Here is a 14,377-nt window from a genome sequence, read left to right as displayed (position 1 = left end):
TTGCTCTCTGCCAGGTACTGTGCTCAGCACAATACAAAGGGAACTCCTTGGCCTTGAAGACTATGTTTTAAGGGGATTAGAATTAGATTAGTATAACATTACTTGGCAGTCCTTTAAAAATATGCCAGAAAAATGGGAAATAAGATTTTAAACCAGCTCTATCCCTCTTGTAATGTAACATGAGTAATGCCCTGCAAAATCACAGGTTTGTTAAAGCTCTGACCTCATGAAGCTCTTACTACACCTGATCACAGCACGGCCTGCTCTATGCTTTTGGAAAAAAAATAAATCAGCATTTGCTACTCATACACCTCTAAAAACCTGCACTCAGATTGCCCAATATTTCTACTTTAGCTCAAGCCTGAGGTGATGCTGCTGGTGGGGATTCTGGTGGCTCAGGGATGTTACAGAGAGGTGTCAATCTTGCTGGTTGCAGCATCTCAAGCCCCAAATATTTGGGCAGCTCTTTCTCCCTCACCCCCATCTGCATGGCACCTTGTGGGGGCAGTCCATGGATTCATTTTGCCCAGGTATAATTGCATCTTGTACTTCATGGCTCAGGAGTAGCACACTTTGAAGAAGACTAATAGCTTCACCATAAAGATGTTTGTCTCACTGCTACTGGGAGATGGTAAAACCTGCACCCTACGGTAAAATACGCAATGGTTGTCATCAGCTGAATCTCATCATCAGATCTTCAGCATCTTTCTTTCTCCCTTTTTCAGGAGGAGGGTGGATAGAGACAACTATTTCTTACTATTTTTATTTTCATCTATAAAGAAGTTGTTTTAATTTCATGTCAAAATTGAAAGGTCTGTCTGTAGATACAGGAGAATGGTTTCTATTTCATCTTTCAATGTCCTTAAATATCAACCATGGGGTTATCTAACATCCAGAAAAAAACCGACCTCTAATTAACAGTCACATTGTAATTAGGGGATTTTTTTTTTCATTTTCCAAAGACTTGTCTCAGTATTCAAACATGTATTTCTAATGTGAAGTATAACAAAAAGATTTAAAACAAACTATGAAAAAGTGGCAATTACTGATAGGGAAGTTATAAATAAAACTGTAAAATATGAATCTGATCCATAATTCATTCGGTAGCAGACACCAAGCCATCTGGGCTGGGGTGAACTCATGACTCCAGAATAGGACACTGGATGAAGATTTTACATTCAGTATAAATGCAGCCATCACCAAAAAACAACAACAACAAAAAATCAAACAATAAATCTTTTGTACAACACTGGCTTTTGTGTTTTTTCTTTGCCAGTGTGTTTGCTTTTAACAACCTGTGATTGCATGCTCTGATTGCACGAGACCATGCTTCAAAAATATGCCAAAAGACTTCTTGAAGCTGATTACCACCGTATGCATGGAACTTTACAAATGTAATTATTCTCCTTCTGGCTGAACCTTCACTGGCAGCTCAACACTCATTTTCACATCTCCCTGGACATGAAGGGTGTTCACAGCCAGCAGAGAGATCCTGCTGCAACGGGCAGTGCAGGCTGCACTCAGCTTTAAACAGAGACTATGTATGGTGTTTGAGGCAGTACAGTTTACCTGCACATGGTAAAATACCCCTGTACTCACCCATCCTTGTCTGGAAGACATTCTTTACTTTTAAGGGTACACTGCTCTAGGTTAAATGCTGCAATACCTGGGTTAACACACTGGAAGCCAGTGCTGCATCTCTAAATGGCAGTGCTTTCCACAGAGATGGGCAATTGCAAACCTTAAATCCTCTATTTATACCACTAATAGCTCCTCTCTGGTCAGTGTGAATCTAAAGCAGAGTTTAAACTACCAGACATACCAAATTCATAAAGGATTGCCTGCAGCCATTAGAATTTTCTCAGAGTTCATAAAATGATTAGACAAATTCATGTGAGAAAAATCCATTAAGGGCTATAAAGCACAAAGAGGTGTTCCCCAGAGGTTGGAGAGCGCTCTAAGGAAGCACTGGTACGTGTCTGCTTCCTGCTCTTAGCCCTTCCATGGTATCCACTAGTGACCACAGCTGGGAAGGTGATGCAGCCCAGATCAGGTACGGTTACAATGGATGCTTAAAGATAAGCCCTGCGTAACATGCTGTTTGTGGAAAGGCAGTTTTCCAGAAAAAAGCATCTGCTTAAGCTTTTGTTGACCCTGGGACAGCAGTTCTGACTGAAAAGTAGAGCTGCAAGACCGGTCTTGTTTCTTGTGTGAGATGATGGAACATACTGCCCCTACTGGAGCATCCCCTTGGAAATTTTCTCTTATTCCTGAAGAAGTAAACTGCTCCCTTCCCCATGCCAAACAAAACAAAATGTGAAGACTTTAAAGTTGGAAGAATCAGATCCTGATTGTTACAGGACTTGAACCCATCAGCTGCCAAAGGCAATCTCTGAAAATGTGGTTCCCATCTCTTGCCTCATTTTCTGATGTCTTCTTCCTAGACTGTGCACCAGTATCTTGGCTTCAAGAGCATGCAGATACTGATGTAAGATTGCAGCAAACTCTGTGTTGCAGGTTTCCCTTTCCAAATCACCCCTGGCTGCTTTTCAAAGATTGTACACATCCTGACTGCTAAGGAAAACACCTTCTCCCTTGCTCCCCTCCATTGCAAGCATCCCAGCCTGCATGATCAGAGTGAGGATGTGGTTTTCAGCACACTTCCCTGCTCCAAAAGCCTTCTAGCTGCTCCAAGCATCTAGTGATTTTTGGTCAAGTAAGAACCTAGCCATTCCTCCCAAACAGCACTACAGGTTGCCAGGTTCTGTCCTCCAACACCTTTGCTTAAAAAGCACTGCTGCTCCACAGGATGCAACTTCTATCTCTGATTTGGCCTCAGGCACAAAGACTCCTTGAGGCATTAGACACATTAACTCCTCCTCTGTTAGTAAGCACATCTGTATCTTTCTTCTCCTCCTTGCCCAGAAGGCTCAAAAATATATACAGGTCACAGAAGGGGATTGAACACTGGCTTCTGACTTTTCAAACAGAAAATAGGCAGGGGGTTTATCGAAAAACCCACACAGAGAAGGTCTTTAAGTGCAAAGGAGTCTGTGGCATTTGGGATGCCGGCGGGAGAACTGCCCCACTCTCATACCCCCCACCTCCAGGCCAGTTCCGAGCCTGCAGCCATACCCAGCGTGGGACTTGCTGACATCAAAAGCAAAGAAAATTGCTTGGCTGTTTAGGCTGGCTTAAAGTGAATACTCCTGGCAGGTTTTAAGCCTAGAAAGGTTTTAAACATTGCATCTTTGCAGTGTGCTCCTGCGAGGATACAACAGGCAGCCATGAATCAAACCTGCTTGCTCCCTACGGACCCATTACGAGACACGTCTCTGACCAAGACGTCATGGTAGGTGCTTTCTGTATACAGAGCAGATAAGATCAAAGACCTCAAGGGAGATGCACATCTCTGTCCAGAGCGACAGCATGCCTTAATCATCCAGCTTGGTGAATGCGCTGAGGAGAAAAAAAAAAAAAAAAGTCATGCAGTTGTCGCTTGAAAATCAAACTTCAGTATTAGCAGTACACGCAGACTGCTCCCTGGAAACTGTTTAAATAGGTGGAGGTTTCAAAAATATGAAAACTTGAGCAAAACCATGAGCAAAGGAAGGATGGCTGACTCAATCCTATCATTGCCACTTATGAATTATTCACTGTGCTCCAGCCCACGTGCATGAGGCACACTTTTTACTGTGAGACTGCATCACAGATGGCTCCCTGCCATCTGTGCTGGGAAGTCCCTTGGACATGTATTTTGCATCAATGCCATAGGGAAAACCCATGCTTGGGTCAACTCCTGTGCCTACAAAGGGAAGAAGGTCCTCTGCCTGCCTGCTGAAGCTCTAGGGTAGCCACAATGGAGGCCAGCACAATTCCTACCTCTCATGACTTGTGGCATTGCTCACCCTTTCTAGACACATGTCTTCTAGCAGAAAAACACCAGCAAAATCCCACAGAAACAACTAAGGTTTGCAGATTGCAAGAGGGTTACAGGAAAACTAGTCCTGTATCTGGAGCCTAAGGCCACTGCATCCTGCATGGATCAGCCCCATCCCAAGTACTGTCATGTCTCCATGGACTGGGTGAACAGAAGAATGCTGGGGTCACCAATGGAGAATAGCAATCAGCCTCTTCTTCTGAACAGAAGTTTACTGTTCCCTCTCTGTATTTCCAAATCTGATTTCAAAAGTTCGGAGGAAAATTAAATCAGTCTGAAAATGCCAGATGGATTGCGAGCACCAATTCTTTTACTCATTATTTAAATAAAGGAGAGGGATTTAAATAAATGAAAAGGGACAAATTATTTTGGAGAGAGCCTTTTTTGGTTTTATTTTTCAGGAAGTAATCTGTCTGCGAGTCTAACCCAGAGGTAGTTTCTGTTGCCAAAAGCTGCCATGCCCAGAAGAGGTGGTACACATGAGGACTCACTGCCTGCACATTCTTTGCAGTTCTGAAATGAGCATGGTCTTCTTGGGATGGACAAAAGCCAAACCAACAAAACAGACCCTGGCATTTCTCTGCAGTGCTGAATATGTGCCAGCAGGAACTCCAGCAGCCAGACCTATCCCATGGTATGCAATTTTTCAATTTCCTGCAGCCAACAGATCTTGTAGAAGGATTTCTCCTACTGCTGCAGTTGGCCTTGTGTCACTGATTCAACTTTATTAATCAGGCTCAGTGAAAATATAATCACCATCAGAAACCCTATGCAAGGGAAAAGATGAGACACAAGAACTGCACATCTTGGAGGTAAATCCAGGGCGAAGGTGGGTGGCCTGAGACCCCCTGAAGCTACATGTGCCCTGCCTACTCTTACTTGAGAAAGGACTGTTGAAGTGAGTCTTTATATCCAGAGTCACTGGGCATGGGCCACTCCATTACTTGCCTCAAAGGACATTTTTTGGAGGCACCTTAAAAAAACAGATACTCACTTGCCATGCTTGGCAGTTAGTCTGATTTGCAAAGTCCCTCTTTCCATCTGCTTTATTTCTGGCATGGGCAAACTGATGATGGCCCAGGGGAGTGCTGAAAGAGCACATCACTGGGAAGCCCATTTGATGCTACAGCTCCAGCAGACAGGCCTGGCTCACCTCACAAAGGCATGGTGGGACCAGCCAGAAAGAAAATGAAACACAGTCACCACTGCTTTCTTTACACAGCAGCTTGACTGAACCTCCTGCTGAATCAACCACAAGTGGATACAGATGCAATTTCAACACCACACAGTGTATTAAACACCCATGGCTTGATCCACTAGTATCTCCCATGGCTGTGGCTCAAGGAAGATAAACAGGGAGACATAACCAGAAGCTACACTTACCCACTTGTCCTTAGCACGAGACACATTTGTCACAGGCTTCCCATTTCCTGAAAGACACCTTCCAGTACAAAGCTGTAAGTGATAAGTGTGCAAGGGGGTTATTCTTGGCCCGATGCACAGAGGGACAGCTATATGGATAAATTCTGCTGCAGCTAAGCAGAGTTTGGGACATAAGTCACAAACCAGGACCTTTTCCTCACCGTCGGCTCTGATCAGTGAGGTATCATCTCCTCATGCTCAGCTACATTTACTGAGATTTATGCGGATTAAACGCCACACATCAGGGAAAATCCAATGGCAGCAATGAAATACCAATGCAAACCCACTAACAGGAAAACATACTTCTTCCAATAGCAGAGTTACTGGCAGCAGCCTTCACAACAGGAAAACAGTAAACAGCATTAGGACCGTGACATCCACTGATCTGCACTAAACAGGTGCCTTCAGTGGGTGTCACGCTGCTGTCCTCTAACATTCCTCCAGCAGATTCCATGCCACATCTATCAGCAGCATTCCCAGCATGCCTTTATTTCCTCTCCTCAAGAGAGGAAATGAGATGATCTGCCCAACACTTCAACAATCCAGTTTAACTACCAGGGCGGGTATCTGCGCTTCCTTGCTGCTGGCTGCCAAGCCTGTGCACATACACCTGGGTAGCAGGAATGAGATGCAGCCCTGCTCCAGCTAGTGTTTTTCTGCTCCACAGTGAGGATCTGCCAATCTGCATCCAGCTGTCACACAGAATTGCTCACTGGGCTTCCTGGCTGAACACTGTGTGGAGAAGACAGGGTGTGGCTCCAGTGATCCGGCAGCACAGTCCTCACAGACTCAAATGACACCTGTTAACAATGCTGGAAGGCCTTCACGGTGGATAAATGCCAGTGGGGAGCCCTGAACTACATAGGAAGTAAGCCAGATAGGAAATGGGGGAGACCTTAAAACACAGAGCATGAGGGACAAGAGAAGGATAGGTCAGTCTCTGGGGCTTTACAGAAGCTGTGTGATGTGCCCGGTGTGTTGATGCACACGTAAGGACATGAAATCATGTTCTTGCCTCCCATCGTACCTCCAAGTGACAGGGGACAATGGCAACTCCACGTCCAAAGTGACAGGTCATTTCAACTTCTGAGCAAAGGAAGGGCAGACAGATCAGAGCCCTGGACAAAGCAATAAAGCAGTCTACATGATCTCTGCCTGTACAGTGCAAAACCCAGAATGACACAGTATTAGTGCAATCCTAGCCCTACCTTGTTGGAGAAGCAGTGACAATGTACCATACCTCATCAGGCTGAGCCCAGTCACTTTAGCATCACAGTGTAGAAGAGGGATTAAATCTCCCAAAGTCAGTAAGAACAATTTTTTTAGGGTAACTGTAAAGTTAAGATGTTTTAGCCATTTTTAATGAAAATGGACTCTAAGAAATTTCCCTTTCCCAAGAGAAAAGACAGCCTTTTGTTTCCTGGTTTAGTGGATGGATACACCAACATGCAAAAAAGTGGAGGTATCTCCAAACAGCTTAGTGTAAAAGGAAAAAGTCACAAATCCTAAAAACGTGTCCTGCTGAAAGGAAACATACTGAAGACTGCAGTAGTTATAACCTATGAGACAAGCACTGCCCACCTCCCACCCCCACTATTTGAAGAGGCCACAGTCCAACCCTCCACGCTGGAGACTTCCACCCATTCCAAAGGGAGTTCTGCACCGGGTCTGATTGGCTCAGGCTCCCACCCCAGGCATTCCCCCAGGTTGAAGATCCACTTACCTGCCTGGTTTGTGGTTACATTTACAGACACAAACTGCCGGGCTCCGGGGCTCTGGTCGGACACTCCATTCACTGCCTCAATTTCAAAGGTATAGTTTGTATGAGCAAGCAGATCCACCATCATGACAGAGGTGTTTTTCAGGCCGGTTTGCTGGGGGAGGTACCTGACATGACCGCCACACGCCTCACACAGACCCGAGTGTGCGCTGCACTTCTTGCATGCAATATAATAAGACACATCTTTCCTTCCACCAGTATCAGCAGGGGGAATCCATTCCAGAAAGACACTAGTCTCGTTAACATTTGAGATGGCACTCCGAGGAGCAGAGGGGGGTCCTGGTTTGTAAAGTGAGAAAAACACATGGTAAAAACAGTATCATCAGTCATACTGCTCACTACTACTCTCTAGGCTGAAAAGAGATGCCCCGTTGCTCACATGTCAGAAAGTACACGGGGACCATTTGCAACAACACCTGAAGAACTGGGAAAACAGGGATTTGTTTTGAGCACTCCCACCTCTCTCAAGAGATCTGTGTTGGGATGCAGTCCCCTGTGTGGGAGGACAGGCATAGCTCAAACCCAAGAGGAGGAGCACAGTACCCTGGGGCACTGTCTCTGGTGCTCTCCTTTCTTTTCCTGCGAAGGGATTAGCAAGTCTTTGCCCTGTCCAAGTCACTGTTGGCTTCACCAGGAGCAAGATTCCTCCTCCTCACCCCACTGCCCCTATATCACTACCCCTGGATCCTAAAAAAAAGACACACACTGGGATTTTTACACTACCCAGGTACTCAACTCAGATGCCAAATCTTTCCTCTGTATGCACCCGCCTCATCCCATCAGGCATTTGGCAGCAATGGAACCGAAGCTTAGGTATCCAAATCACACTTCAGGGAGATGCTCAAGGTAGCCCAAATCAGGTGGTGATCTCCACGGGCCACTGGAAATACGGCTGTATCCAGCCCTCCTGGCCCCTGCCAGGCTGGGGCACGGCTGGTTACCCAAGCCGCGCTTGCATACTTTGCCAAGCCTCCCTGCTCAGGATGCCAGCATGGCACTGGTAAGGCTATCCAAGGAGGAACAGCTGCTGCAGAGGTGCCAGAGCACCTGCAAAAAGAAGGCTGCTTCTCCTCACCTTGGTGGGAAAGGCCATGGCTGGGCAAGCAAAGCCCACCTGGAGGCACCTTCAAGACTTGCTTCCTCTCAGAAAGTGCTGTGAGGTTTTTGTTTTCAACAGGCTTGTGTTGCAGATGAAGGGCAAGCTGCAGATACACCCTGAAGACAATGTGAAAGGACAAGCAGGAGTCTCATGCAAGATACCCTCATGTTAAGTACTCAGGAAATGCTAATGAATGAGGAAGAAAGAGGAAATATATCAAAGCAAGCCAGGATGGATTTTAGTCACAGCACCACCAGAAACTATACAGCAAAGGCTGGGATTTTTGCAAGGGAAGGTAACACAACACACTCCTCTTCAGTTTGAATGAAGTTGTCAAAACCCATGAGCAGTTCCTTGAAAGGAGTCCAACAAGTAGCTTCACTAGCTAGACACCCATACGAATCTAATAGGCTGACTTAGGCTGTCATCTTCTTGTTTTGTAGCGATAATTAAACTTGATTCGTTACTTAAAACAGGCAGTGTTGCAAAAATGAAATCACCTTATAAACCACAAGCATTCTCTTCCGTTTCCTTTTTCTATTCCCCTCCCTGAGTCTATAAAATTTGTAACACTGAAACACTGTCATGATTTCGACTCAAGCTGTTCTGATTCAATGAGAAACTCACTGCCAGAGGAAATAAATATTGCTGATGTATTTTTTTGTTTGTTTTTCAGAGGAAAAACAGTTGAAGAAAAAAACGAAGTTAGCTTAGGAAATGGCAGATCATCTTTGTTTTGTTCTGTGAGCTCTTTGGATCCCTACAAACAAGGAGAAATCCACTCCCAAGCTGTAACCCAGGGATCCAGCACTATTTAGCTAATGACACCAACATACAGCCCAAGTCAGGACTATTTTCTGCAGCGCCATACTTGTACTGATATAATGGAAATTATGGAATTCATTGCTGGAGCTGTATGGAGTTATATGTATTGCACTTCAGGATTTTTGGTATGTTTTTTACTGGTTAAATTGCCCTATTTTTTCTTCCACTGGATGAGTGCCTTTTTGCTGATGCCAGTACTCTAGGAAAAAATAAAGAACTCAGGCACAAGAAACACTTACTGGACAATGTGTCTTTAACGGGGGATAAATTATTACTTTTGTAAAGTCACCAGAGGTTTTCTCTTGCTTTGTACAGGAAAGTCAGCTACTCTTCTTGAAGGCTTAAGAACATCAGCTTCAGTGGAAATGCTTTAAATCTGGTGGGACTTTATAACCTATAAAATTAGTGTTCTCACAGGGCCTCAGAGAAAGTTCTTTAGTGGTCTACAGATATCTAAGAAAACCTACTTGAATAATCCTGAAACTGTCTGTACCTAAGTAAAACTTGGCTAAACCCCAGCTGTGAGAACCAAAGGTGTTTTACCTTCAGAATAGAGGGGACCTAGATCTGCTAAGGTGGTCTGTTTTAATTCCCAAACTCCTGTTGTCAAGGGCCTTGTGACTTAAAAGGACATACATAATTTTTGAATTTGCTACTTTATATCCTAAGATTCACCCCTTTTGCACCACAACTTTCTGACAAGAGGAAAGTATTTTCTGAAAACAAAGATATTGGTATTTTTCTTGATGGACAGCAAACCTGTTGTTTACTGATGCACATATTTTAAAATATAACCTGAGAGAGAAATTACTCTCAAGATAGAAATACATGTACGTAAACACTCAAAGTTAACTGCAAACTTTTTACAAGTAGACTCTTACAGTAAATAGAATAAAGTATTTGATTTGTCCCATGTGTCATAACACTACAAATATTTCTCCAACATACTCAACAACAATAAGGCTACTTGTTAGAGACATGATCAGAAAGGAAAAGGATTTGGTTTTAAAGAGGCATTGTGCTGTAGGAACTGAAGCTAGAATTACTTAGTTAAGAAGAAATAAAATGCAATTACTTCCTGGAAGATATATAATAATATTAAGAGAATTCTCAAGTGTCCATCAGGACCAAAATTTTTTCTTTTTGTCTGAGAGCACCCATTTTTTCAGACTGCATCACAGCACTATTAGTTTCAAAATCACCAGTCATTACTTATAAAACATACTTAAGAAACTGGAAAAATTTAACAAAAATGTATTCCTCCCTCACCCTGTACTTAACTGAGCAAGTGACAGTGATACAGCAGCTAGTTTTCTTTAGTGATGCTGGTGGTGGTGGTGGGGAGACTCATGCAGCTTGGAACCGAAAAACACTCACTTTAAATTAGGAAAATGTGATTTTACAGCTATACTGAGTGTCAAGGGGGCTTTGCAGGTGTAGACCTGAAAACAGACATTGATGTATTCTCTAAAATTAACTGCATTTCCTGTTAAAGGAATCCTATGAATATTATTAACTTCTGTGGCAATAAATAATAAAAACATTTAAAAAAAACCCCTTGCAGTATTTTCCTACCAGTCATGACTCAAGTCTCTCTCACCTGTGTTTTAGTTCATGATGAGCTGTTGCCTTCCAGATGTACCTGGACTGGTTTAAAACACCAGTGTCGCTACCTACTCTTTACTGCCCCTGCCAAAATCTTCTACCCCTGCTGCTGAGCTGGCACAGCACATGGGACCCTGCTCATCACCTTCAGCACAAATACAGCAGTATTAGGACATCTGAGAGAAGATGCATGGGGAAAGTGAGGGTGACAGAAGCACGAGGAGAAGGCTCAGATATTCCACCCTGCTGCTGGGATGGTAGGTGTGAATGCCAGCAGAGGTGCTGCAATGTCCTCAGCTGTGCCTCTGGGGTTTGCAGTGGGGAACAGAGGCTGAGCTGCACCTTGATCGGTACTAAACTTCTCATCTGCCCCAGAAGGACTTGGTACCCTGGCAAGCCATATCCCAACACAGCTTCAGGCACCATGTTTGGTCTTTAAACTAGCTTACAGCAAGCTCTCAAAACAAAAGTAAAACCCACTCAGAAAGAGAACCACCCAAACAGTAAAACCCAACAAACTTAGACAGCCACCACCAATAAATAAGCACAAAAGCCCCAAACAAACATAAAAAGAAAATCCCACAGCATTTGCAGAGTTCAAAATTACAGCCTTCACGTACAGGATGTGAACTGCACTAGAAACCTGGGAGAGACAGGCTCTTGAAGTTAATTTGTTTTTAACAAGGGTTGTTCACCTAATTTGCTTGTGCCTCTCTGAACCCTGCCAATGCTGCTCAAGCCATAGGCATGCATGAACATCTTCCTCTGGGATGGCAGCTCCTTCCCTGTGCTAATGCACCAGCAGGACAGACTGGTTGTGTACCCTTCCATCCCGAGAAGGGCAGAGAGCACCACTGATGGTGGGCAGGAGGCACAGTGGACACCAGAGTCTGGCATAACTCTGTCTCAGTTGCTGGCTTTGGTGCTGTCTGCCCAGAAAAGCCTACTTTATGAGTGCTCCCAGAGCTCAGTGTGTTTCCCAGTACCATGCTGGACCACATTTATCTGAGTTTTTTAAGTCAGGCCAAGGGGCAAAACGAACATCAAGAAAGGCTGTAAGTCACCCTGGCTATGGCTCCAAAAGACTCTGGCATACCTATTTAATAAACTGGGAAGTGCTTGCATGACTCACCCCCCCAGACCTCTTTGATCTGACAGCACCAGTGACTCCAATGCTGCCTAAGGCTGCCTTCTCCTTCCCTGAAGCACAGCATCCAACAGCCATGCTCCTTTGCCTGGTGAAAATCAAAGGCAGAGTTCAAGGGGCCTAATTCTGCTCCAAGTGCCTCCTGCGGGCAAGCAGAGAACTGCCAAGGGCAATTTCCTTTGTGAGAGTGTGTCTCCAACAGGAACAGACTTTTTCTTTCTCTTTTTGGAGTGCTAACTTAGGAAGCTGGGAAGGACATCTGTATTCACTGGGAAGGGCACAAAAGCCACTACCATCCCTACGTGATGCAAAGTAGTTCCCTACAGTATGGAAGTCACCACTGCACCATTGTCCAGTGGCTCTGAGCATGTATGGAGTCATGAACCTACTCTTCCTTCATTGCTTAAGTTTCTTGGAAGCCCCAACTGCTCCTGCACCAGTAGCTCAACCTCATTTCAGTAATTTTCAACCCCTTCTGTACCACAAAAATTACATTTGGAGCATGACAGTCCTAGCTCAGATCTGTGCTATGCTCAGCAGGACTAGCTGGGGGCATGGAAATTGTGGCCTTAAGTACCTGAAACATAAACTGAACAAGGGACTTTCAAGGTACAGATGACAGGACAGCTCTTGGATGGCAGGAGGAGGGTAAAATTAGTGATTCTGATTACACCAGCTCCACCCTGGACTCCCAGTACCCCAATGTGCCTGTTATACTGCCCGCCCTGACACCCAGGGGATGAGTTCTACATTTTGGAGAAGCAGTTTTCATCACAGAGTTTTGAGAAGAGTGACCAGCTCCAGGCAGATTGGAAAGATAGGGCTCTCTCCCAGCTTGTTTGTCAAAACGAGCTACGAGATGACACCAAGCAGGACCATGGAGATTCCATCCATGCCCACGGCTGGCAAGGACTACCCGTTGCTTATTCTGCGTGCGTGCCCCACACCGGTACCCATGCACACACCGACACGGATGTGAGATGCCATGCTGCTGGCTGAGTCCACCCAGGAGTGCAGGGGGCCAGACAGAGCCTTTGCTCATTACAAAAAGTCTTCCTGGTGGCTTGGATGCCAGCTTTCTAAGCAAAAAGCACTGAAAAGTCTCTTCTTGTGTAACCAGAAGGACGGTGGACAAAGACAGTGACATTACAAGTGTGTCAAGACTAGTTCAGACTCCAGCGCAGAGCCTGAAAAAGCACATTAGTTAGTATCATAATGTCTAGTCACAGTACAGGAACAGCTTGAAAGGATTAAAAACAACCCTATAAGCACATGCTTACTTGTACAGGCCATTGTAGGTGGGTCTGATTCCTTCCTAAAATAGTGCTCTTCACACAGGCAAGATGTGGATGCTTCATCAAGTGTGTAGCTGTGAGGGGGGCATTTGCTGCAGGATGGACTGTGGGGTGAAGCTTTGAAGAACCCAGGTCTGCATACTGTGAAAAGAAGAACCACAGACTAAGCTCTGCCATCATAAAATTAGTCTCTTCACATTTCCTTTTTTAAAAAAACCCCATATCTTCAGCTATAAAACAGACAAATACTCACAAGCTATTTAGTTTGCATATTTTAAAACAGTCTATGCCACTAACAGTGCATACTTAAATATCTGCATGAAAGAGAATGTGAATTTGTTGATTATTTCTTTCCCCTAGCATCTGCCATTGCTGGGTATTTATTTTCCTTGTTGAATGCATTAGAGGTAACATCATCTGTGCTCTGCTCTAGAAAACATTACTGTGATTTTTCTTCCCCCCCCCCCCACCATTCAATCTTAAGAAAACAGGTAAGATACATTTCATGTTTTTTGTCTAAGATGTTCTACACCCAGAAATCAATGTCTCAGCAAACAAATAGTAACACAGTCGTGGAGGGGATCTCAAGATAGATATCTTTAAGACATTGTGATGGGGCTACTTCCCTAGGGTCCTTCCCTCTGCAAACCTGCGATGAATTTTAAAGTGCTCCATATGACAGGCTATCCTGGGTACAGTCTGAACCAGGCATGCTCACCACACAAGATATTTCTTTCAGCTCCAATACATATGCATGAGGAGGCATTAGGACTTGATCTGAGAGATACTTTTTTTCTTACAAATACATGGCTATGGGTAGGTTGGGATATTTTTTTTTAAGTAGTTTGAAATGAATACAGTAATATCTTGTTTCCATCCTCCTGAAACAAGTGCTTTTTCACTTACGCAAAGCTCTCTGCACTTCACCTGTGTGTGCATATTCAGCCAGAAGCAGTGACAGCCACAGTTTTGCAAGTGTATTTTTAGGAAAAAAGCCCAGCTGGCTGTGTATCATACCATTGTATACAGAATTACAAATGCACTGTTAGCAAAAGGAGGAAATGTTGATTTTCTGTTTGTATAAAAAAGAAGAAACATGGAGACATGTTAAAGCAGCTCTAAAGTGCTGTTACCTTTCTTCTTTCTGAATTGCTTTAAAATATTTCTGCCCAGTATGATATTAATGATGCACAGATCTGCTATCAGACTTGAAGAAGTTACATGGAAATCCCAGAGCCCTTCCATCTGCATTCAAACTCTCCCA

The 14,377-nt window shown here is 44.3% G+C and overlaps 1 protein-coding gene across 10 annotated transcripts in view; it reads right to left on the bottom strand.

The window, feature by feature from the left end:
- The window catches only part of EPHA5 (EPH receptor A5), a 210,898-nt gene that overhangs the window by 92,321 nt on the left and 104,200 nt on the right, over positions 1 to 14,377 (bottom strand). For 7 of the 10 annotated variants that reach the window (XM_058837670.1, XM_058837668.1, XM_058837669.1 and 4 more), the window contains exons 4-5: positions 13,099 to 13,254; positions 7,086 to 7,421 (exon numbers count right to left, since the gene is read on the bottom strand). The exons of 1 other annotated variant lie outside the window; for it this stretch is intronic. In XM_058837670.1, the coding sequence (XP_058693653.1) occupies positions 7,086 to 7,421; positions 13,099 to 13,254 (492 nt within the window). The remainder of the gene's footprint in view (positions 1 to 7,085; positions 7,422 to 13,098; positions 13,255 to 14,377) is intronic. 2 more of the 10 variants (XM_058837672.1, XM_058837673.1) reach the window with 1 other exon arrangement.

The sequence above is a fragment of the Poecile atricapillus genome, chromosome 4, assembly GCF_030490865.1.
Source record: "Poecile atricapillus isolate bPoeAtr1 chromosome 4, bPoeAtr1.hap1, whole genome shotgun sequence".
NCBI classification, from domain to species: domain Eukaryota; kingdom Metazoa; phylum Chordata; class Aves; order Passeriformes; family Paridae; genus Poecile; species Poecile atricapillus.
The sequence above is the reverse complement of the archived record's forward strand: the minus strand, read 5'-3'. Positions and strand labels throughout refer to the sequence as shown.